At 41.4% G+C, this 26,325-nt stretch overlaps 1 protein-coding gene across 2 annotated transcripts in view; it reads right to left on the bottom strand.

The window, feature by feature from the left end:
- The window catches only part of BAZ1B (bromodomain adjacent to zinc finger domain 1B), an 84,531-nt gene that overhangs the window by 17,729 nt on the left and 40,477 nt on the right, over nt 1-26,325 (bottom strand). For both annotated transcript variants that reach the window (XM_023218693.1, XM_023218692.2), the window contains exons 7-13: nt 19,811-21,512; nt 13,435-13,573; nt 12,300-12,433; nt 8,728-8,833; nt 7,875-7,973; nt 5,051-5,228; nt 1,718-1,900 (exon numbers count right to left, since the gene is read on the bottom strand). In XM_023218693.1, the coding sequence (XP_023074461.1) occupies nt 1,718-1,900; nt 5,051-5,228; nt 7,875-7,973; nt 8,728-8,833; nt 12,300-12,433; nt 13,435-13,573; nt 19,811-21,512 (2,541 nt within the window). The remainder of the gene's footprint in view (nt 1-1,717; nt 1,901-5,050; nt 5,229-7,874; nt 7,974-8,727; nt 8,834-12,299; nt 12,434-13,434; nt 13,574-19,810; nt 21,513-26,325) is intronic.

Here is a 26,325-nt window from a genome sequence, read left to right on the forward strand (position 1 = left end):
ATATTTGTACACCCATGTTCACAGCAACATTATTCACAATAGCCAAAGACGGAAGCAACCCAAGTGAGTGGATCAACAAAATGTGGTACACAGACGTGATATAGTAAATATATTTGGTCTTTCTCCGCAGACTAAAACCTTAATAGGAGTGTTTTTCATTATTCAGAGGAGCCCCTTTGGATCACACCTAAATTTATGCTAATGAGGCTTTCAGTGAGACTTCTAGTTATGAGGCTGGTCACCAGAAAGACCAGATGATTAGAAGGCTGGAATGTTCAGCCCTACCCACAAGTTCCTGAAAGGTAAGAGGAAGGGGAGACTTGGGAGATTAAGCTCTATGATACTGGAACAAGATTTGATCAGCTTCAGGTAACACACTCGGAAGCTGGGAGGAAGGCGTGTTCAGAGAACATATGAAAGCCCCACGTACTCCTGCTCCGCCACCTTCCTTGTTCCACGCATCTCTTCCATCTGGCTATTCCTGAGTAGTATCCTTTAAAATGACCCAGTTAACCTAAGTAAAATGCTTTCCTGGGTTCTGTCAGGTATTCTAGCAAATTATCAAACTTAAGGAGAGGGCCGTGAGAATCCTAAATGTATAGATGGTCCAGATGGCAACATGGGACTTGCAATTGGCATCTGAAGTGAGAACAGTCTTGTGGGACTGAGCACTTTAACTTGCAGGATCTGACACAAACTATAAGTAGATACAGTCAGAATTAAACTGAATTTTAAGAGTAGTTGGTGTCAGCAGAGAACTGGAGAGTTGCTTAGGGTGGTAAAAACCCCACATATTTGGTGTCAGAAGTGTATGAAAAAGTTCTGAAGACTGATGGTGGTGATGGTTGCAAAACGTGAATATACTTAATGCCACAGAATCATACACATAAAAATGGTAAATTTCGGCTGGACATGGTGGTTTCACGCCTGTAATCCCAGCACTTTCGGAGGCTGAGGTGGGCGGATCACCTGAAGGTAGGAGTTCGAGACCAGCCTGGCCAACATGGTGAAATCCTGTCTCTACAAAAAACTCAAAAATCAGCCAGGCATGGTGGCATGCACCTGTAATCTCAGCTACTTGGGAGGCTGAGGCAGGGGAATTGCTTGAACCTGGGAGGTAGATGTTGCAATGAGCTGAGATTATGCCACTACACTCCAGCCTAGGCAATAGAGTGGGACTCTTTCTCCAAAAAAAAAAAAAAAAAGTAAATTTGTATGTTATGCATACTTTTAACCATGATTTTAAAAATATCTAGAGCAAGCATGGCTGGGCACAGTGGCTCATGCTTATAATCGAACTTTGAGAGGCTAAGGTGGGAGGATAGCTTAAAGCCTGAAGTTCAAGGTTACAGTGAGTTATAATCAAATCACTGCATACCAGCTTGCACAAGAGCAAAACCCTGTCTCTAAAAATTAAATAAACAAATTTTTAACGTGTTTAAAAGTCACCACCACCTTTTAAAAAAAGAAAGCAAACTGGTTAAAGGTGGGAAGGCCACATCCACTGTGACCACCACCCAATGACCAAGAAGCAGGGCTGCACTCCACAGGCCAGTGTGAAAACCACAAGAAGTGGTAGAAAGTGATTTTAAAAAAAAGGAACACTCACTCAGGGCACAGTGCCTACAGTAGCTAAAATGCATAGGGTTAGATTATTTTAAGACCAAATCACACTCACCTACACAACCACAAACTACAACTTCAAACAACAAAATACCTTTGCTTCCTCTACCATTTTCTTCTCTTCATCCACTTCCTCAGTTTTTGCTGAATCTTCGCTTTGGAGTTTTCTTCTCTTTTGCTTGGGAGCCATGAAGCCTTGGAGAAATTTCTTTATGACACTGGCCTGAAGGGCAATCACACACTCGCCAAAATCCTTCAATTTCTCTAATGAAATGACCTATAGGAAAGGATTTTAAAACCAGACTGAGAGAAGGCCAAGAGGAAGATGAAAGGAATCCATCCTCAAATTCAAATAAATCTAGACTCAAATGCCACATAACATTCATTTAACAAAATCAAGAGCCACATATCATTAATTTAACTGTGCTCCTCAGTTCGCTGCATGGCTTATGCATTTAAAAGTAGCTGACTGGCCGGGCGCGGTGGCTCACATCTGTAATCCCAGCATTTTGGGGGACCAAGGCGGGCGGATCACCTGAGGTCAGGAGTTCGAGACCACTTTTGCCAACATGGCAAAACCCCATCTCTACTAAAAATAGAAAAATTAGCCAGGCGTGGTGGCATGTGCCTGTAATCCCAGCTACTCAGGAAGCTGAGACAGGAGAATCACTTGAACCCTGGAGGCGGAGGTTGCAGTGAGCCAAGATCATGCCACTGTACTCCAGCCTGCCTGACACAGCGAGATTCTGTCTCAGAAAAAAAAAAAAAAAGTACTTAACTACTTCCCTTTTCCCAGCTAAGAGATCCACCAAATGCTAGAAGCTCCCCCACGTAAAGGAGTTACATGGTTGATTCATTAAATAATGACTGAGTGTCTACTATGTGTAAACTATAATCTTAAGGCAAAGACACACTAAGAAAGTAAAATAAAAATTTACTGACTTTCCAACTTAATGATTTTTAAAAACTTTTTTTTCATATTTGTTACTTGTTTCCAGCATGTAACTAACTACATGTAAGGTAGTATGTTTTACAAACTTGATCTCCTTTTTTTTCTTTTTAAAGAGACAGGTCTCACTGGGTCACCAAGGCAGAAGTGCAGCAATCACAACTCAGTGCAGCCTTGAACTCCTGGGCTCAGGTGATCCTCTTGCCTCAGCCTCCCCATTAGCTGGGATCTTAGGTACATGGCATCACACCTGGCTAATTTTTCAAAATTCTTGCACAGGCTGGCCTCAAACTCCTGGCCTCAAGCGAACCTCTTGCTTCACTGATCTCTTTTTAAGCCTCACATCTACCCGACAGATGAGGAAACAGAAGTTTAGCCACTTCATCAAAATCATGTGCCCAACCAGGTGTAGTGGTGGCATATGCCTGTAGTCCCAGCTACTAGGGAGACAGAGGCAGAAGGAGTTTGAGGCTGCTGTCAGCTATGATCTGTGAATAGCCACTGCACTTCAGACTGGGCAAGAATAACAAGACCCATCTCTTTTTTTTTGAGACAGAGTTTTGCTCTTGTCATTCAGGCTGGAGTGCAATGGCACAATCTTGGCTTACTGCAACCTCCGCCTCTCGGGTTCAAGCAATTCTTCTGCCTTAACCTCCTGAGTAGCTGGGATTACAGGCATGTGCCACCACACCCAGCTAATTTTTGTATTTTTAGTAGAGACGAGGTTTCTCTATGCTGGTCAGGCTGGTCTCGAACTCCCAACCTCAGGTGATCTGCCTACCTCGGCCTACCAAAGTGCTGGGATTACACGCGTGAGCCACCACGTCCGGACAAACAAGACCTATTTCTTAAAAGATCAATTAATTTAAAAATAAAAAGAAAAGAAATAAAAAATGTCCTTAAACACTATCTTATCACACAAGACATGCCAATTAGAAGATAACATTTTAATAGTCACAAACAAAGAAAAATGATAACCCAATGTCAGCAAGATATAGGCCTGAATTTGGTACAAAGTAGGCAATTAATGAACATTTGCTACACAAAAAAGTAAACATGTAACATCTGAAACCTGCAAGATCCTTTGGGTTCAATAATTCTTTTTAAAAAAATCATTAAGAACCATAAAGGTGTTTCAATCCTTTTTCCCAGGAAATGTACCAAGAATTCATCACAAGATTAATTAAAAAGAAAAAATGTGCATATGTAAGATACACATATTATCTGCTTATTCTAATAGCAAAGAAAAAAAAAACAGGCTAGAAGAGTTGAAAAGTACTTATAAATTAGGAAAAATGGCACGGGGGGATGCAAATGAACCTGTTCATAAAAATCACAAAACCATAACAGCACACACATCGGCTGGGTGAGGTGGCTCACACCTATAATCCTAACACTCTGAGAGACTGAGATAGGTGGATCTCATGAAGCCAGGAGTTTGAGATCAGCCAGGGCAACATAGTGAGATTCTGTTTCTACAAAATTTTCCGTTTGTGTGTGTGTGTGAAACAAGGTCTCACTTTGTTGCCCAGGCTGGTCTTGAACTCCTGGGCTCAGTAATCCTCCTGCCTTGGCCTCCCAAAGTGCCAGGATTATGGGCGTGAGCCACCATGCCCGGTCTCTATTAAAAAATTCTAAAAATCAGCCAGGCAGGGTTGCTTGTGCCTGTAGTCCCAACTACTTGGAAACCTGACATGGTAGAATCACTTAAGCAAAGGAATTTGAAGTTGCAGTGAGCAATGACTGTGCCACCAAACTTCAGCCTGGGTAACCGAGGGGGACTTCATCTCTTTAAAAAGAAAAAAAAGACAAAACATGTCATAGTGCATGAGGAATTTGAAAAGACCCACAAATATTAGTATGCCTAGAATTATGTGGACTTACTGATTTAAAATCAGTAAAAAAAAAATGGTTTACAATAGTAATTGCTGCATAGTATTCACCAATCTTCGACACCTAAACCTACCTGCTATGGTGTACGGGATCTTTTGAGAAGTTTCACCCATCCCACTGAAGGGTCCCTCTGAGCACTAAAGGACAGGACTGTGATGACAGCCCACTGGACAACATGAGTCATGCCCAACATCAATAGAAATCTGAGCTAAGTGTGAAGAATGGGCAAGTGCAGGATACACAAGCATGTTTTACACCTGAAAGCAGAGGCATCGCAAGGGAAAGACGTGAAATGATGCTGTATGACTAGAGCCTCTACAACCAGTTTTCATCCACCTTAGTAGCGAAGCTCTTTTCATACCAAGGTTGTAAGGCAATTATTAAGCTTTTCTGGATACCAGCAAAAGATAACAAGGAAAAAATACATGTACATAAAGTATTTTTGGTTCCATACATGTCTTCCAAGACAAATCCAAACATCTGATTTCCAGGAAGGTCATGCTGGGAAGTCAAGAACACCATCAGGGAACAACTTCAGATTGAGTTTCCATGAGTAATGCAAGGGGGATTTTCTTATATTCTTACCCGGGCTTCAAATTCTGATGTTTCTTCCACATATCCAAGTCCTCCTTTTTGTAACCTTGTTGCAACTTCAATGAGATCACTACGAAGAAAGTTTAAAAGCTCCTGGTTGCCATCACAGGATTTTAGACCCAAATTTGGTTTTCGAGCTAGATGAATAGAGTGAATAATGTCCTGGTACCTAGAAGATTTGGGACAAGAGAAAGGGGAAAGAAAGAAACTTTTTGAAGATGTTCTTTAAATTTCAATTACTTAACATTTTATTTCTTTTTTTTTTTTTTTTTTTTTTTTGAGACGGAGTCTCGCTCTGTCACCCAGGCTGGAGTGCTGTGGCTGGATCTCAGCTCACTGCAAGCTCCGCCTCCCGGGTTCATGCCATTCTCCTGCCTCAGCCTCCCGGGTAGCTGGGACTACAGGCGCTGCCACCTCGCCCGGCTAGTTTTTTATAGTTTTTAGTTAGAGATGGGGTTTCACCATGTTAGCCAGGATGGTCTCGATCTCCTGACCTCGTGATCCGCCCGTCTCAGCCTCCCAAAGTGCTGGGATTACAGGCTTGAGCCACCGTGCCCGGCCCAACATTTTATTTCTAGAAAACTTACTTAGATCTGTTTCACCTCTCCCTGGTGTTTTTTTTTTTTTCCCCTGAGACAGGGTCTTGCTCTGTCACACAGGCTGGAGTGCAAAGGTACCATCACAGCTCACTGTACCTTCAAACTTCGGCACTCATGCAGTCCTCCGACCTGAGCCTACAGCTGGGACTACAAGGCATGTGCCTCCACACCTGGCTAATTTTTTATTTTTTGTAGGGATGGGGTCTTGCTTGCTATGTTGCGCAGACTGGTCTCAAACTCCTGATTTCAAGTGATCCTCTCTCCCTTAGGCCTCCAAAACTGCTGGGATTACAGGTGTGCACCACCACACCCAGCCACTTCTAAGCTTTTCATGGTAGGAATCAATCTTCATATTTAGTGAACAAAACAGGTACTTTCAATTCAACACATGCAGCATCAAATGTGCTGCCCAAAGAGAAGGAACATCATAGAACTACATTCCTTTGTGGCTCTGTGTACTGACATTTTCCTTTGTTCCTTTTTTTTTTTTTTTGAGATGGAGTGTCGCTGTCGCCCAGGCTGGAGTGCAGTAGCGTGATCTTGGCTCTCTGCAATCTCCATATCCCGTGTTCAAGCGATTCTCCTGCCTCAGTCTCCCTAGTAGCTGGGACTACTAGACGCCCGTCACCACGCCCGGCTAGTTTTTGTATTTTTAGTAGAGGTGGGGTTTTGCCATGTTGGCCAGGCTGGTCTCGAACTCCTCACCTTGTAGATCCGCCTGCCTCTGCCTCCCAAAGTGCTGGGATTACAGGTGTGAGCCACTGTGCCTGGCCCTCCTTTGTCTTTCTTAATTTGCCTAGACCCATCTGTATTCAGACAACATAATTCTGAATGCAATTTTAGTTAATTTACACATTAAGCAGTGGACTAACATCAATATAATGTACCTATTTTCCTTCGCAAAAGTCTGGCAACGGTGTAGAGTAGGTACTGAATCACATTTTCCTTCCCTCTTCCATCAAACCCAAACTCAACCATGAAATTGAGCAGAGTCAGAAATAAGAGGTGGCATTAAGCCAAAATCTTGTCCTGGTTTTGACAGAAATGTCTACAACAAATATGGCAGTCACAAATTTAGATGGAGTTGATGCTACTTTGTAGACAGAACAGGGTTTTTGGTTCTTTTTAATTCATATGGCATGAAATTCACCAACTTGAAGCATGTGCCTCAGTGGTTTTTGTTGTAGAACCATCACAACTATGTAATTCCAAAACATTTTCATCACCCCAAGCAGGAATCTCTTACCTGTTAGCAATCATCACTCCACTCTCCCCTTCCCCTATCCTCTGGCAACCACTAATCCACTTTCTGTTTGAAATAGATTTGCCTATTCTAAATGTTTTATTTGAATGAAATCATACACCACATGGCTTTTGATGTCTGACTTATTTCACTTAGCATGTTTTCTAGGTTCATCCATGTTGTAGCACAGAACAGTACTTCATTTCTTTTTGTGGCTAAATAATATTCCATTATTTGAATATTCTAAATTTTGGGGTTTTTTTGTTTCATTTTGTTTGAGACAGCGTCTTGCTCTGTCACCCAGGCCAAGCCAGAGTACAAGGGCATGATCCTGGCTCAGTGCAACCTCCGCCTCCTGGGTTCAAGTGACCAACTCAGCTTGGCCTCCCAAGTAGCTATGACTACTTCACACACAAACCACCACACCCAGCTAATTTTTGTATTTTTTGTAGAAACGGAGTTTCTCTATGTTGCCCAGGCTGGTCTCAAAACTCCTGGAAGCCAAGACATTGGCCTACCTTCACCTCTCAAAATGCCGGGATTACAGGTGTGGGCCACCACACAAGGCCTGGATGTATACCAAATTTTATTTATTCATTCCATCAATTGATAGTCATTGCCATTGTTTCCACCTTTTGGCTCTTCTGAATACTGACAGAACACTTCTGGACACCCACCCATCTGGGCCTGCATCTACAAAGCTGTCTAAAAACCACGAGGCTCACAGTTTGGTGCTGGCACATGTTCTTTAGTGTATAATCCTGCTACTCTACATATAGACAGCCAAAGGCATATTTTTCCAATAAGCATAATGTGCCAAGAAAATATCAGGCAATATGAACACAAAACGGTTACACATTTAAAATATTTTACTTTAATAACTTTAATGGATAATAATTTAAAAAACCCTCAGATATTTATATCCAATGCTAAAGAGAAGTAAGATATGACAAGTAAGATGAAAACCTCTTACCTCTTCTCTAGTCTCTCTTTAAGTTGACTTTCCCTTATTCCCTGAGGGTGAAGACAGTTTAACAACTCATCCAGCTCCTTTTGACTATCACATAAAAACCTGTAGGGGCAAAACAGACCTGATAACTCTGAAAAAAAAAAAAAAAATTCAAAATCAAACACTAAGCAAGGGATCTAGAGTTGATATTGGAACTTGGGAGAATAGAATTCCAAATGTGTTCACAGTCTACTATCTAGAAGTAGAATTAAGTAATTTACTATTTTCATGATGCCTAAAGTTAACTCTGTACTAGGACACCGGAGCCAATATGGTTCCTATTAAAATGTTAAATGAAATTTTATAAAGTTAATTCGCATACTTGTCCCTTTCCCCCCAGAGAGTAAACCTATAACCAAAATTCAAAAATGAAACGTCATTAAACCACAGATGATCACAGTTAAAGTCATAGAATGGATCCTCTAAAATCTAGCTCACTGCCTAAAAGCAGAATTGCACACAAAGGAAACTAACAGCTATGCACACAATTTGTTAATTAATAAAGTTTAAGGAAAACCTTAAATACTTCTATTCCTAACCAAATTTAAGCTACATTTTTACTGCTATATAAGATATATCACATAATACACAAAGTTATATTACAAGGGAGGAAAATCAAAATTCCAATCCTTAAAAAACAAGTATCTTCTTAACGAAAATCAGGTCTGCTAATGCAAGAAGTTTTGATATCCAAAACATCAAAGTCACACAAAGTATCCTGAGCATTATTAACTCACTGGCATCACTATACTAAATACTTTCTTCCTTAATAATTAAAAGGAAAAAGAAAGAGCAACCAGATGAATGCTCACATTACCATAAGTTCTGTCCTTGTTTAGGTGTGGTTGTCTCTACAGCAACTTCTGTTGCTGGTCCATGTTGTGTGTTCATGTTTGCATTTTTACCTAAGTTTGCTTTCTTACCTAAGAAAAAATTGAGATATTAGGTTGACTATAGTAAATACCCAATTGCTAGTTTCAAACCTAAACAGCACCCAGTGCCAAACTCAACAATTTGTAACAACACAGATGCTTCCTGTGAAATATCAAATATATCTTCATGTATAATAGATGCTACTTTCTCTTACATATCTTAAACACAGCATGTTATCTCAGATATTTGCTCTCTGAAGTGGAATCGCTGCACAGTTCCAAAGTTTAAGAGTACTGCAACTTAGAATGAAGAAGAATGACTAAATACCTTTATATCAAAGCAAAATAAAGAACTTACTCCTTTTACATCATGTTAAGAGCAAAGGCATCTGTAGTGAAGCAGAGGCAATGAAAATACATAAATACCACAGACTTATCCTTGGAGGTTTCAAATGGCAAATAATACAACTAACTTTTTTGTAAATCAGCTCCTATATACTGATACATGACTTTAACATAGATATATTTTGAGCCAATTTATCAAAGCCTATCTTAGCTCATCACAATATTTGTTATTTGTTTTTTGAGACAGAGTCTTGCTCTGTCGCCTAGGCTGCAGTGCAGTGGTGTGATCTTGGCTCACTGAAACCTCCGCCTCCCGGGTTCAGGTGATTTTCCCTGCCTAGACGGCCAACAGGCTGCGATTATGGGTGCACACCACCATGCCTGGCTAATTTTTGCATTTTTAGTAGAGATGGGGTTTGACCATGTTGGCCAGGTTGGTCTTGAACTCCTGACCTCAGGTGATCTGCCCACCTTGGCCTCCCAAGTGCTGGGATTACAGGTGTGAGCCACCACTCCTGGCCAGTCATCACAATACTTAGCTTACAATAAGCCTTACCTTACAATAAGCCTTACCGCATACTATGACTGTTTCTCTTCTCTTTCCTGTTCTCCTCGCTTTAACCTGAAACATCTCTGCAACACTACTTACACATAAGCTTGTTTAGTCTTTTCAGTTGGGTTTTTTTTTTTTTTTTTTTTTTTGAGACAGAATGTTGCTCTGTCACCCAGGCTGGAGTGCAGTGGCGCAATCCTGGCTCACTGCAACCCCCGCTCCTGGGCTTAAAACAATTCTCTTGCCTCAGCCTGCCAAGTAGCTGGGATTACAGGCACCTGCCACCGCACTCAGCTGATTTTTGTATTTTTTGTAGAGACAGGTTTTGCCATGTTAGCCAGGCTGGTCTTCAACTTCTGAGCTCAAGTGATCCACCTGCCTCAGCCTCCCAAAGTGCTGGATTACAGGCATGAGCCACTGCATCCAGCCTCAGCTGGGTAATTTTAAACAGAAACTGCCATTCTAGAACTGGAAAACGTGAAACAACATCCACTAGGATGATCTAGAAGTGAAGGGTCTGGGTCCCCAACCTTGTCTTGGGGACACATTATAAAGTAACACTCCCTCATCCCACTGGAATCTCTTCCAAATCTAAACATCCAGGCTCTACAGTTACTGCTCTCAAACCTAACTGCCCTCACCTGAGTGTTTATGAAGTCTACCAAAACTAGATTGTTCTAACAAGTGACATAATCTATGCTCAATATAATTCAACATGCAAACACCTTAAATTTGAAGTTTTATTTGAAGGAATGTTTATTTTTGTAAATTAGTAGTATTCTTACTTAACAATTTTGTGAGTTTCAAGTTTGAGTTAGGAATTTCTCTAACATGAAAAGTTACTTTAAAAAAATAAAGATTTATCGCCGGGCGCAGTGGCTCAAGCCTGTAATCCCAGCACTTTGGGAGGCCGAGATGGGCGGATCACGAGGTCAGGAGATCGAGACCATCCTGGCTAACACGGTGAAACCCCGTCTCTAATAAAAACTACAAAAAACTAGCCGGGCGAGGTGGCGGCGCCTGTAGTCCCAGCTACCCGGGAGGCTGAGGCAGGAGAATGGCGTGAACCCGGGAGGTGGAGCTTGCAGTGAGCTGAGATCCGGCCACAGCACTCCAGCCTGGGTGACAGAGCGAGACTCCGTCTCAAAAAAAAAACAAAAAAAAAAAACACAAAAAATAAAGATTTATCAAAGAAGCACAAGAATCTAGTACTCAGGAAGCAACTCTTTTTTTTTCTTTATCTCCCACGTGACACCAACACATAAGCAATTTTCATTAGGTTACAGACAGGAGAGCTGAAGGAAGCTTATGGATCATTTAACCTAGTGATTCTCAACAGGGAGCACTGCTGCCTGCCATAGGCATCTGGCAGGATCTAGAGACATACTTAGTTTTCACTGCTACCACCCAGTGGGTAGAGGGAAGCTCCTGAATGCACAGGACAGCTCCCAGTACAAAAAACTATCTTCCTCATCAGTGTCATGTTGGGAGAAAAAAAAAAAGATTCATCTAGCCCAAAATGTCAGTAACACTGGGGTTGAGAAAACCTGAGCTAACCTAAGAATCTTATTTTTTTAATTAAAATTTGTTTAATTTCTTTCTTGAAATATACTCAATACATACACTTTAAGAAAGAAGATGAATATATATTCAGAAAACCATTCACTGTGTATTTCTTTCACAAACTGAACACATATACCCAGCACCCTGATCAAGAGAAAGAATATTACCAGTGTCCCTACATGATCCCTTCTCAGTCACTCATTTTTCCTTAGGTATTTGCCATGTTTCTCCTCACAAGAATTTTAAGGACCTTATCTGTCTTGCTTGCAGCTATACCCCTAGCATTTAGGACCTTATCTATCTTCTTTGCTGCTGTACCCCTAACATATGAAATACTGTTTCACAAATAGATTCAGCATAAACACTGAATAAATCAATTTTAAAAGTAGAAGACGGTCAGGTGCGATGGCTCACACTTGTAATCCCAGCACTTTGGGAGGCTGAGGTGGGTGAATCACCTGAGGTCAGGAGTTTGAGACCAGGTTGGCCAACATGACAAAACCCTGTCTTTACTAAAAATACAAAAATTAACCAGGTGTGGTGGCAGACACCTGTAGTCCCAACTACCTAGGAGGCTGAGGTAGGAGAACTGTTTGAACCCAGGAGGCGGAGGTTGCAGTGAGCCGAGATTGCACCACTGCATTCCAGCTTGGGTGGCAAGAGTGAAATTCTGTCTCAAAAAAAAAAAAAAAAAGTAGAAGAGGACATGTAACACTGCCCTTCTTAGCCCCATACCTCAATTTCAGCCCTTGAGGTTCCTACAAAGGCTTCCAAGGGACAAAGTTTGAAAACTGCTCCTGTAAAATCTAATACCCAAATATCCTAATATTCAAGCTCTTCATCTTCTCACATTATGCTTAAAACAAAGGTAGTAATCAAATGTGGGTTTCTTTCCTTCTCTCTACACATTTCACACCTACCCATATCACTCAAATTGATCTAAGACCACAATAAAGAAATTCTGCAAATGGAAAAGGTGACACAGGAAAGGTAGTCCTTAATGTTGAGTTTACTAGAGCAGGGTGAACTCACTCTTAGATATACAGATATACTCACTGCGGGGACAGTAATCCTCATCAGCAGAGACTGTGTGGTCTTTGCAGTGATGGTTGAATCGGTAGTCAATGCTATCATGTACCCAGCCTTTTTCAATGAATAATCCTGGAACTTCATCTGAGAAGAGCCAGTATCTACAAATCACAACCAGTATTATTAAGACAATGAATAGATCAGGATTGCAGGATGATTTTACTGCTGGAGAAGATAATTACAGAGTATCACTGAGCATTCAAAACCACAGTTTACGGAATTCTTCCCCTTCAGAACTCTAGACAGATAAAAATTGCAAGGTAAATCAAAGTATATGAGAAATGTTGAAACTGGAGACTAGTTTAGTGTCTGTAATTTTTGTAACTTTTTTTTTTTTTTTTTGAGACAGTCTCACTGTCGCCCAGGCAGGAGTGCAGTGGCTGGATCTCAGCTCACTGCAAGCTCCGCCTCCCGGGTTTATGCCATTCTCCTGCCTCAGCCTCCCGAGTAGCTGGGACTACAGGCGCCCCCCGCCTCACCCGGCTAGTTTTTTATATTTTTTAGTAGAGACAGGGTTTCACCGTGTTAGCCAGGATGGTCTCAATGTCCTGACCTCGTGATCCGCCCGCCTCAGTCTCCCAAAGTGCTGGGATTACAGGTTTGAGCCACCGTGCCCGGCCACTTCTTTCTTTTATTAATGGAAATAGGGTCTCGCTATGTAGGCCAGGCTGGTCTTGAACTACTGGCCTCAAGCAACCCTCTTGTCTCAGCGTCCCAAAGTGTTAGGATTACAGGTGTGAGCCACCACGCCCAGCCCCAATTTGTGTAACTACTAATATTTCTCCTTCTTTAGGTTTTACAAAATGTATGCATTTAAAACCTATTATCATTTTTAAAGACTTGTATTTGGATTACATTTCACCTATCACCATCATGTAAGCTTCCTACTTGTGGTATCTTCAAGGGCATGAATATGTCTTACTTAACTTGCAACTCTAGCATTTGGCAGTTAATATTCAATAATCGCCAACAATTCTGTTTCCAAACAGAAATGGAAAATGGAAGAGAGAAGCCTGCCTATTCTTGTACTTTAGGAAATTTTCATAACTAACAGCAATGTAAATAGTCCTAAAGAAAACAAAAATTCGGTTGAGGAACTAACCTATTATGGTTTCGATCTGTGCCAATAGGAGTCCTGCGCATGACTAGTTTGGCCTTGGCAATCCCTTCCTGGAAAGCTTTCTCAGCAGCTGCTTTGTGCTTCCGTATTCGTTCTTCTTCAGCTTGGCGTTCCAGTTTTACTGTTAAAAAGACTCAATCAGATATTTTCCTAGTAAATCCCACTCTTACAAATTAAATAAAATATGGAGTAAAAAGTGTCTAGTGTACAGCAGTTGTTTATAAAATCTTAGTTTGCTTCCCCTAATTCTAATGCTGTAAGAAATGACATGTGAGGCAGCAACATATAGTCCTCCTACACTCCTTGAATTTTGGTGACATCTCATCCCTCAACTCAATGCAAAATCTTTTAGTTCCAAAATATCACTTCTTTTTTTTTTAGTTTTGAGGCAGAGTCTTGCTCTGTCACCCAGGCTGGAGTGCAGTGGCGCGATCTCGGCTCACTGCAACCTCTGCCTCCCAGGTTCAAGCAATTCTCCTGCCTCAGCCTCCCGAATGTAGCTAGACTACAGGCACACACCACCACGTCCAGCTAATTCTGGCATTTTTAGTAGAGACAGGGTTTCCCCATGTTGTCCAGGCTCGTCTCGAACTCCTGACCTCAAATGATTCACCCATCTCAGCCTCCCAAAGTGCTGGGATTACAGGCGTGAACCACTATACCCGGCCAAAATATCACTTCTTAATATATTTTAAACAATCCTGAAGAAACAGTTAACAGTCCATAAATGGGACTAACTGAAACATCTTCTGACAGGTGCACCTACAGGATCCTCAAAAAGATCACAATAAATAAAACCAGTAAAGTAACTATTTCAAAATAAAACATACTTCAGTCCTGAGGAATCTGACAGTAATTTGGCTTAACAGCCCTGATGACAAGGAAAAAAAAACTGGAAAACGGTAGGGGAGCACTTGTGAATAATAATTATTTTACACTGAACACCTATTTTTCTAATTATTCAGCAAGTTACTGTTAATGATAAAAATTTTATTTCTGATTATTCATTAATTAGGTTTGAAATTTCCCTCAACAACAAAAGCAGCCCACTAATTTTGAAAGTTTTTCCATAATTGTCACAAACCCTGACACCATAGGGTACACAGCAATGTATATACATTGTCACAATTAAAAAAAAATTTTTTTTTTTTTTTTAGAGACAGGGTCTTACTATGTTTGCCCACGCTGGTCTCAAACTTCTGGGCTCAAACAATCCTCCTGCCTCGGTTTCTCACAGTGCTGGGATTAGAGGTGTGAGCCATTATACTCAGCCCCAAGAATTTTTAACCCTGATTGTCTTATTGACAATAACATTTACAATAAGATGTGAATCTGGAAAATACATCTGTCTAAAGATGTTACTTAAAAAACTTAAGATAAATTTCATTTATTTAAAACATATAATTTGTTACCTTTGATAAACAGTTTTCTAGCCCAAATGACACTGTATGTTTTTAACAATGTTTACGGTAAAAAATAGTACAAAGGTAAATGATAAAAAAGAGAGAGAGAGAGAAAGAATGAGTGAGTGATGGCCCAATTACAGTGAAGGAAATGTTTAGACTACAAACAAAGAAACATAAACCAACTTAAGACAAGTCACCAAAGCAAGACCCAAGTTCTGACTCAGAGGTTATAGCACTGAACTAGTTATCCAAAGACCTGAACTCTAATCCAAATACTGATCTTGGTAAAATATTAATATCCTGTCCTTTGTTTCTATACAAATAACAGAATATCATCTTCTTTTCCTTTCTCTTAAGATAAATATAAAACACAGTGAAGCAGTCCAAAAATGCAAGAAAAAATTATTACGTTTCCGGTAAAACAGAGCTGAACGTTTTAACCTACATTCTGCTTTATCTGGAGTACAGTTACACTTTTTTCTCTCTTTTTTTGAGACAGAGTTTCTCTCGTGTTGCCCAGGCTGGAGTGCAATGGTGTGATATCGCCTCACCGCAACCTCCGCCTCCCAGGTTCAAGCAATACTCCTGCCTCAGTCTACCGAGTAGCTGGGATTACAGGCATGTATCACCACACCCAGCTAATTTTGTATTTCAGTGGAGACAAGGTTTCTCTGTGTTGGTCAGGCTGGTCTTGAACTCCCCAACCTCAGGTGATCCGCCCACCTCAGCCTCCTCAAGTGCTGGGATTACAGGCGTGAGCCACTGCGCCCGGCCGCAGTTATACTTTCTTGATAGGTTTTGTTTTGTTTTGAGATGGAGTCTTGCCCTGTCACCCAGCCTGGAATGCAATGGCGCGATCTCAGCTCACTGCAACCTCTGACTCCCTGGTTCAAGCGATTATCCTGCCTCAGCTTCCCGAGTAGCTGGAATTACAGGCGTGCACCACCACGCCTAGCTAATTTTTTTTGTTTTGTTTTTGAGACACAGTCTTGCTCTCTCTCCCAGGCTGGAGTGCGGTGGTGCAATCTTGGCTCACTGCAACCTTGGACTCCCTGGTTCAAGCAACTCTCCTGCCTCAGCATCCTGAGTAGCTGGGATTACAGGCATGCGCCACCACGCCAGGCTAATTTTTGTATTTTCAGTAGAGACAGGGTTTCACCATGTTGGACAGAATGGTCTTGATCTCCTGACCTTGTGATCCACCTGCCTCAGCCTCCCAAAGTGCTGGGATTACAGGTGTGAGCCACCGCGCCCCCAGCTAATTTTTTGTATGTTGGCCAGGCTGGTCTCAAATTCCTGACCTCATGATCCACCCGCCTCGGCCTCCCAAAGTGTAGGATTACAGGCGTGAGCCACGGAGCCTGGATCTTCATAGGTCTTTAAAATTGTAAATACAATGGGCAGGGGCGGTGGCTCACGCCTTTAATCCCAGCAATTTGGGAAGTTGAGGCAGGCGGTTCACTTGAGGTCGGAGTTTGAGACCGGCTGAGCCAACATGATGAATCCCCATCTCTACTAAAAATAAAAAAATTAGCTGGGCATGGTAGCGGATGTCTTGTTATCCCAGCTACTCAAGAGGCTAAGGCACGGGAATGGCTTGAACCTGGGTGGCAGAGGTTGCAGAGAGCCAAGATCGCACCACTGCACTCCAGCCTGGGAGACAGAGCAATGCTCTGTATCCAAAAAAATAAATAAAATGGAAAGTATACATTATATATGTGTACTCAGGCACAGTATGCATATATATGTAAAAATATTTCAACAGCCTTAAGTAGTGTAAACTAAAATTTATTCTAAAAGGAATACACATTTTCTAATAAAAGAACTATTCAAGACGGGTGTGGTGGCTCAGGCCTATAATCCCAGCAGTTTAGGAGGCTGAAGCAGGAAGATCACTTGAGGTTAGGGATTCAATACTAACCTCCACAAATAATAAAAAGATTGGCCAGGCGTGACATACGCCTGTAGTCCCAGCTGCTCGGGAGGCTGAAGTGGGAGGATCACTTGAGCCCAAGAGGTCAAGGCTGCAGGGAGCTGAGATCACACTGCTGTACTCCAGCCTGGGTGACAGAATGAGACCTTGTCTCAAAATAAAATAAAAAAGAAAATGTTGAAAAAGAACAAGCTGGAAGATCGACACTTCCCTATTCCGAAACTTACTACAAAGCAATCAGCACAGTCTGGCTTTAACATAGAGACAGACATACAGATCACTGAAATAGAATTCAGAGTCCAGAAATAAGCTAACGTATCCTAGAGTCGTATGATTTTTGACAAGTCTGTTAAGGCCATTCAATGGGGAAAGGTTTACCATTTCAAAAAATGACACTGGGACAACTGGAGAGCGACATGTAAAAAAAAATAAAGCTGAACTTTTACCTTACACTATAAAAATTAGCTGAAAATAAAAGACCTAAATTTCAGATGTAAAACTACAAGATATTTGGAAGAAAACAAGAGTAAATTTTCATGACCCCAGGTTTGGCAACAGATCCTTAAATCTAACATCAAATCTACGAATAACAAAAGAATAAACGGATAAAATGAACCTCATCAAATTTAAAAAACTTTTGTGCTTCAAATGATACTACTAAGAAAGTTAAAGGACAGGACAGGTGCAGCAGCTCACAGCTGTAATCCCAGCACTTTGGGAGGTCGAAGCAGGCGGATTACTTGAGGTCAGGAGTTCGAGACCAGCTTGGTCAACATGGTGAAACCCCATCTCTACTAAAAATACAAAATTAGCCAGGCGTGGTGGCGCATACCTATAATCCCAGCTACTCGGGAGGCTGAGGCAAGAGAATCACTTGAATCCAGGAGACAGAGGTTGCAGGGAGCCGAGATCACACCACTGCACTCCAGCGTGGGCACAAAAAAGTGTGAAACTCCGTCTCCCAAAAAAAATTTAAAAAAAAAAAAAAAAGTGAAAGAACAACACACAAAATAGATGAAAATATTTGTAGACCACGTATCTGACAGAGAATTGTATCTAGAATATATAAAGAACTCTTACAACTCAATAATAAACAAACAACTCAATTTAATTATGGGCAAATGATCTGAATTACTACTTCTCCAAAGATACACAGGTGGCCAGGAGACACATGAAAAGATGTTCAACATCATTAGCCATCAAAGAAATGCAAATCAAAACCACAATGAGATACCATTTCACACCCACTAGGATGACTATCATCAAAAAGTCAGAAAATAACAAGTATTGATGAGGACGGAGAAAAGTCAGAACCTTTAATTCGCTGCTGGCGGGCATGTAAAATTGTGCAGCCACTTTGGAAAACAGTCTGGCAGTTTCTCAAATGGTTAAACACAACCATATGACCCAACAATCTCATTCTAGGTATTAACTCTAAAGAAATCAAAGTACATGACTGCTCAAAAACTCATACACCAATGTTTATGGCAGTATTATTCATAACAGGCAAAAGATGAAAACAATCTAAATGTTTATGAAGTGATGAATGAGAAACAAAACGTGGTATATCCAAATAATGGAATATTATCCAGCCATAAAAGGGAATGAAGTACTAACACATGCTACAACATGGATGAACCTGGAGAACATGTTAAGTGAAAAAAGCCAGCCATAAAAAGGCTGCATATTATATGAGCGCATTTACATGAAATATCCAGAATAGGTAAATCCATAGACATAGAGAACAGACTGGTGGTTGCCGGGGGATGGGGACAAGGGGGAAGAGTGAGTGACTTCTGGGTTTTCTTTTAAAAAGGTTTTGGGGCCAGGCGTGGTGCGATGGCTGGCCTGGCACGGTGGCTGGCCAGGCGCAGTGGCTCACACCTGTAATCCCAGCACTTTGGGAGGCTAAGGCAGGTGGATCAGGACTTCGAAACCAGCCTTGCCAACATGGAGAAACCCCGTCTCTAAACACAAAAACTGACCAGGCATGATGGCGCTTGCCTATAATCCCAGCTACTCGGGAGGCTGAGGCAGGAGAATCACTTGAATCCAGGAGGCAGAGGTTGCAGTGAGTCAAGATTGCACCACTGCACTCCAACCTCTCAGGAAAAAAAAAAAAAGGTTTTGGAACTAAATAGAGGTAGTCTATTTTGTGACTGGCTTCTTTCAGCTGTAGCATGTAAAACATTATGCTAAGTGAAAGTCACAAAAGACTACCTATTTATTATACAATTTCATTTACAGAAAACATCCAGAATAGCAAATCTGTAGAGACAAAGTAGACTGGTGGTTGCTCAGGGCTGGGGAGGATGGGTGAATGGGGTAATGACAGTTCATGGGTAGGTTTCTTTCTGAGATGATAAAAATGTTACAAAATTGACTGTGGCAATGGTTGTACATTATCTGTGAATCTACTGAAAACACTAAATCATACATAATAAGTGAACTAATTATACTATATGTCGATTATTTCTTAATAAAGCTGCTTTTTAAAAGTTCAGATTTGATGGTGCCATCAAAGCCCAAAATTTTTAAGTTCTTAAATCTTAAAGGACAGATTACTGTCTGAGTTGGTGACTGTGCTAGGGGCTTCAAATATCCTGTCAACCAATTTTACAACAATCTTATCAAGCATATGAGGAAAGTGAGGCACGGGTAAGTAACCTGCCCAAAGGAACATTGTACAGCTAAGTCAGAGCTAGGATCTGAATCCAGGTCAGTCAGCTCCCGAGTCCTATGTTGTTTTCACTATGCTTATGCGTAGATTTGGTCCTTTATTGAACCCAGAAAAGATGCCAACATCACACTAACTTATTAACTAATCAGAATGCCAGGCTGAATACTCCAGCTAAAATACGAAATTATCAATAGAATAAAAAATAAAATACGTACCAATAGGTGCCAGGTTATTACATACAGAAATAAGTAAACAGAGACCCTACCATTACCTCAATAATTTCCTTTCTTTTACTATTTTCTACAGAGCTTCCCCTTTTCTCTCAGCATGAAATTTTACCTTTCATTTCTCTTTCCTGGATTTCCCGTTCCTTCTTAGCTTGAATGGCAAGCAATCTTCTGCTCTTCACAGCACTAATCATGTCTTCAGCTTCTGTATCTACTTGGGGCTCAAACTTCACAATTTCTTTTTTCCTGTCAGTTTTGCCCAACCCATTCTCCACTTTTCCATTTTCTTTATTTTTGGCTTCCATTTCTTTCCGTTTCTGTTTCTCTGCTCTCTTCTTATCATTTTCTTCCTTCAACACAGCAAGCCGCTCCTTCCACAACTCTGCAGACATCTGCTGCCTGGTCTCCATGTGGTCTTGCACAGAGTATGTCATGAGGATCCGGTGGCACAGTGCTGTCAAAATCTGTAACTTCTCTTCTGATGTCAGCTCAAAGAATTCAGAGGTCTCCAGCTTTTCTAGGAACTCATCTCGTACCTCATTATCCTCAAATGCAGCTGAATCTTTATTGTCATCTGTGTCTGAGCCCTCGCTTTCCTCCTGAACATCACATCTACGCAAGCAGAGCCGCACCAGCTCTGAAACAGAATGCAGAGTCAAGGGGATTTCCGACAGCTTCATTCCCAATTCACCATAGTCTTCTGCTATCTCATCTTGTAGTAGGGTCTGTAAGAGGATGACCAACACCCTATTAAGGTATAAAAAGCCACCCTTATCTGCACTTAAGGCTTCCATAAGGGACACAGCAGTAATAGGATACTGAGCATCTGGTAAAAGTAGCCCAGAATAACAGCTCAAGAATTCCACCACCATGGCCACATCCCCAAACAGCGTGTTGGGCAGCCCTTCAGGGGTATCCACCAATCTGAATGCTGGAAGGTTTTTGCCAGTTAACTCTTGGTCCTCATACCGCTTCTGTTTTTCTAATCTCTCCAGCATTTCTTTCTCTCTTCGTTCTTTGGCTTTTTCCTTCAACTTCTTTTTCAGTTCCTCCCGTTTCTTTTTCAAATATTCTTTCCGTTGCTCTTCAGACATAGAAGCCCACCTCTTTTTGTGCTCTAGAAGTTCATAGCGTTTTTGAACAAGACTTCGCAATTCTTCCGGGAGACGAGCTCTATCTTCACTAGAGAGAAGACGAGCTGTTTTGGAGATAACACAGGACAGGGCGCTCCTCTTGTCCTCCCTGTCTTTATTTTCTTTGTAGTAGGCAATGAGGTGTAGGGCTGCAGGAGGCAGATGTTTATGAGGTTTACTAGAGGACCTAGGTGTACCCCCAGAATTCCGTGGGGTTCGCGTCATCTTCTGCGTACCTTTGGCCATATCCAACAGAGTCATCTGCTTCATTTTGGTTTTAGGAGTCTTCAGTCCCTTTTTGGGAGATTTGGAATTCCCTGTGGATTTCTGTCCATTCAGGATGCCTTTGCTTCTGCCCTTTGCCTTCAAAGGCTTGTCACTGTGCTTTCCTGGTTTCTTGGCAGGTGGACCTTTTTTAGGAATGTGAAAGTTGGCGTGCAGCTTATTGGGAGACATCATCTTCATCATTTCTTCCAGATGTTCTTCAGGAGATTTGGAATTCTTTGAGTTCTTCACTTTGAGTGGCGAGCCACTCAATGACTTCTTCAAGTGTACGTGACACCATAACTTAGGATTTAGTGGTGAACTAAGAGAAGAGTTGTCTGTCTTGGATTTCTTTGAGGGCTTCCTGTCTGGGGATCCAGTATTCTTCCTCTTAGTAGAAGGGTTGAGAGTCATATACTAGAATTTAAGAATAGGAGCAAAATTAATTTTAAAATCTAAAACTAACTTAAGCAACATTTAAGCATCTTAAAGGCCCTCTTCCCCAGCTATTCAGGTAAAGCTACGTATTCATATCTCTTCATAGATACTTTGTCCCTGAAAAAAGCAAAGACATGAACGTTAGCTAAGGTTTTTACCATGTCAACACAAAATTCCCTTGACATCCAGACTTAATACTAGACATTTTTGCTATGTAACTAGTTCTCTGTTTATATATATTAATGGTTCTTAAATATTTAAACAAAATCTATGAACCCCTCCACCAGAAATATTAGACAAAAACTACGCATACAATTTCAGAGAATCCATCCATGGACCCCAGGTTAAGGATATGTGATCTACAAAATGGCAGCATCTGAAAAGTTTAAAATGCACTGTTCTTGAAACAAGAATGAATTTTCATCCTTTCACTGTTGGTTACTATTCAGGGCATTTTACGCTTTTAAGCAGAAATGATACTGCTTAAAGTACTTTTGTCTAAACTCTAAGGCACATTTTCTGATAAAAGCAACAACTAGTGTAAGAACGTGAACACTGCTCACAGATAAAGACACCTCCTGACCTGGGCCTCAAACTCCCCTTTGTCCTCACTCCACACTATTGTTTTTTTGAGATGGAGTTTCGCTCTTTTTGCCCAGGCTGAAATACAATGGCGCGTTCTCGGCTCACCACAACCTCCGCCTCCTGGGTTCAAGCAATTCTCCTGCCTCAGCCTCCCGAGTAGCTGAGATTACAGGCATGCGCCACCATGCCTGGCTAATTTTGTATTTTTAGTAGAGACGGGGTTTCTCCATGTTGGTCAGGCTGGTCTTGAACTCCCGACCTCAGGTGATCCGCCCGCCTCTCCTCTGCCTCCCAAAGTGCTGGGATTACAGGCATGATACACTGCACTCGGCCACCCCACACTTTTAAGAACACATTCTGGCGGGCATGGTGGCTCACGCCTGTAATCCCAGCACTTTGGGAGGCCAAGGCAGGAGGATCACTTGAGATCAGGAGCTGGAGACCAGCCTGGCCAACATGGTGAAATCCTGTCTCTACTAAAAATGCAAAAATTAGCCAGGTGTGGCGGGGCATGCCTGTCACCCCAGCTACTCAGGAGGCTGAGGCTCGAGATCACTTGAACTCAGGAGGAGGAGGTTGCAGTGAGCCAGGATCACGTCACTGCACTCCAGCCTGGAGGACAGAGCAAGACCCCCGTCTCAAAAAAAAAAAAAAAGAGAGAGAATTCATTCCCATGACTAATTTCACACCATTCTCCTTTGAACATACCCTCTTATCTTCCAAATCCACTCCCTCTAGTCCCGCAACTCTACAGTCCTTCAATCTCACCAGAACCTTAAATCCATTAATTTTATTACATTTTCACCACCCTAACCCCCATGTCTTGCTTTACCCAGATTAAATTTAAGTCAATCACGATAATTAATCTCATATAAACCTATAGTTCCCTTGTCTCTCTTATTCTATCTACTTGGAAAAACCATAACCCTGATTAGCTCACTCTATTTACTCCTGCCCTGCATATATTCAGCTTAAACATGGCTAAAATAAAAGATACAATAAAAGTGAGGGGTCTCAGCCAGGCGCGGTGACTCACGCCTGTAATCCTAGCACTTTGGGAGGCCAAGGTGGGCAGATCACGAGGTCAGGATATTGAGACCAACCTGGCTAACACAGTGAAACCCTGTCTCTACTAAAAATACAAAAAAATTAGCCAGGCATGGTGGCAGGCACCTGCAGTACCAGCTACCTGGGAGACTGAGGCATGAACCCGGGAGGCGGAGCTTGCAGTGAGCCGAGATCATGCCACTGCACTCCAGCCTGGGTGACAGAGCAAGACTCCGCCTCAAAAAAAAAAAAAAAAAAAAGTGAGTAGTCTCACTGTAAATTCATTGCCAGGCACCTCAAACAGGTCCTCCACATCACCGAGTAAACAGTGTGTTCCTTTAGTCCACTCATGTTCCCACTCTCCTGATACACATCTCATCTCCTCAAACCTCCCATGCCTCACCTCCATCATACACAATCAGTTAACAGGTTACAGTCTGGTCCATTTGTCACGATACCACTGCTTTCTTTTCAAATGTGTATTGAAAAAAAGAAAAACCAAACTCTATAAGTGGAACACTTTAAAAAAGATAATTACGAAGAAAAATACCTGACAGCTAAAATGCAAACTAACTGAAATAACCAAGTAATCCAAAATACAGCCCATTTCAGAGGAAAACTGTTGCTTTAAGTGACTAGGGAAAAGACTAGAGAAACTCTAGAATATATAATTATTACCAAAAGCAGCTAAGCACATCAATGGCACTCACAGATATAAGCATCCAGTTTTTGAACAGAAGGGACTAACCAGAAAAGAGCAACACGTGAAGAAGTAGTCTAAAGACAACGAGTAGGTCAGGCTAGCTTGAGATGAGACTACAGGCAAGAAAACAGGTAAGAATTACTGAATATAGAATTACGAGCCCCTTAAAAAAGGGTATAGGGAAATGGCTAAGGTGCGATAAATCCCAGAGATCACAGAGTAAAACACCTATGCTCCTGTTAGGAGAAAAGCAAATAGGTTTAGTAAAATTAAATAAGCTGTACTATAAAGCCATTTAAGTTTTTTTCTTTTTTTTTTGAGACAGTCTCACTCTGTCTCTCAGTCTTGAGTGCAGTAGCGCAATCCTGGCTCATTGCAACCTCCACCTCCCAGGCTCAAGCGATTCTCCTGCCTCAGCCTCCCAAGTAGGGGGGATTATAAGTGTGCACCACGAAACCCGGTTAATTTTGGTATTTTTAGTAGAAACAGGTTTCACCATGTTGGCCAGCTTGGTCTCAAACTCCTGACCTCAGGTGATCTGCCACCTCCGCCCCCTAAAATGTTGGGATTATAGGCGTGAGCCATCCAGCCAGGCCCCAATGTTTAAGACTTAAACATTGAAGATATAATGAGAGAAACGAGCCCACAGAACCATGGCTACACACAGAGGAAAAAAACATGGCCTGCACTGAGTAGGATATACTTAACAAATCCCTCTTTTGGCTAAGTTATCTAACTTGAAAGGCCCATTGGCCTTTGAAGAGTTCCAGGCAACTGCAGGTTATTGTTCCTCCGCCCGACTTTTTGTTGCCTGATTAAAACTGGAATGTGTTATTCCCCAATCCCCAAAAATCATCCTTAGGATGGGCTGACAAAGAGGCTTTATAGCTTTACAACATATAAACCCTATCCATGACTCCTGGATTACTTTCCCTAGATGCAGAATTTCCTCATTCTAGTTTCCCAGAACTACATTTCACAAAATGCTAGGAATAAGCCAAGATAACTTATTTAAGACTCCAATCTCCTCATGGACAGTAATACTATCAGTACTCCAAAGAGAATATGGCAGAGGCCATCCAAATTGCAGAGCAAGACCCATTACTACCCTGACAGGAAATAAGAACAAATGTGTGCTGCCAAAAAGTTAACAACCTTCTTCAGTCAGCCTTGGAAAATCTTCAGAGTATACAGATACAGACGGACATTTTTTCTAATGCTCAGAACAACAGATTATATATTTAAAGTTATCCTAAAATGAAATTTATTGCTAAAAAGACTAGGTTTCATTTTTAGCATTTTAAAGGTATGTTTTAATAGGGCCTGTTACAATAACTGGGACACTTCTTTATTTACTGATTATAGTTCTATTTTAAAAGAAAAATTACTCATATTTTTCATAAGGTTCTTTAAACTTCTTTCACTTAGAAGCATAGTAGTATGAAGAAGTGACACAAGAAAAAGGTGGGATGGCTTAGCCATGAGAGTCTAGCAATCCATTTTTATTCATAAGGTGTGTTTTTGTGGCAAGCCACATCATGTTTTTCTTTGTTTGTTTTTTTCTTAAAAATGAAAGAAATGAACTCACCCAACCCCCTCCCAATAGGCCGGCTCCCCACATGAGCAGTCCTTCAGTAACTGGATCATCTCAGCATGGGGCATGCTGGGCAGTCACAGCCAAATGGGAGCCGGCTTGGCTGGACTCAGGGGGATCTGAAAAAGTATAAAACCACTTATGTGCCAACGGTGCTCCCTATCCCCCACTCAGCACAGTTATTCTACCAGACGAGCGGATGGGGAAGGAGAAGAAACGACACCTGGATTACTACTAGTATAATTTTTGGCAGAGGCTCTTCCTAATTGCTAAACAGAAATAAATATTTATGACTGTCTCAGCAGCATGGAAGGTTGAAAGGAAAAGAGCATCCACAATTTTACATTTGTTCCTGTCACTTGAAACTCACCACAAACACAAATATCTGTCTGCAACTCCTGTTTCCTGATAAAAAATACGATAAAAATGAAAGAAATTACTTGTAGCAGCTCATTCAGATGCTGCATACAATTTAATAATAAGCAATATAATCTAGGCAGCAAAACCCCAAATTAGCAAACCTTGGCAATCTATATTCTGATTCTTATCTAACCGTTCTCATTCACCCAGGGCAACATGTTAGAACTTTGAGGACAACACTCAAATAGTGGGTTTTTCTCAATTTCCATACGCCTTTATTAGCAAATTTGCAAAATTTGTTACTATAAAATATATTTAAACTGTTTTCAAAATAATATAATTTAGTTTTCTTTTTTTTTTCTTCTAGCAAAGCATTCCTTCAACAATATAATTTACATTTTAAAGTACTTCTGTTCTAATCCCTAACTCACAAACCTTTTTTTCCCTCCCCTCAAAACAGCGTCTCACTCTGTCTGTCACACAGGCTGGAGTGCAGTGGCATG

Source organism: Piliocolobus tephrosceles, chromosome 8 (assembly GCF_002776525.5).
Source record: "Piliocolobus tephrosceles isolate RC106 chromosome 8, ASM277652v3, whole genome shotgun sequence".
Taxonomy (NCBI): domain Eukaryota; kingdom Metazoa; phylum Chordata; class Mammalia; order Primates; family Cercopithecidae; genus Piliocolobus; species Piliocolobus tephrosceles.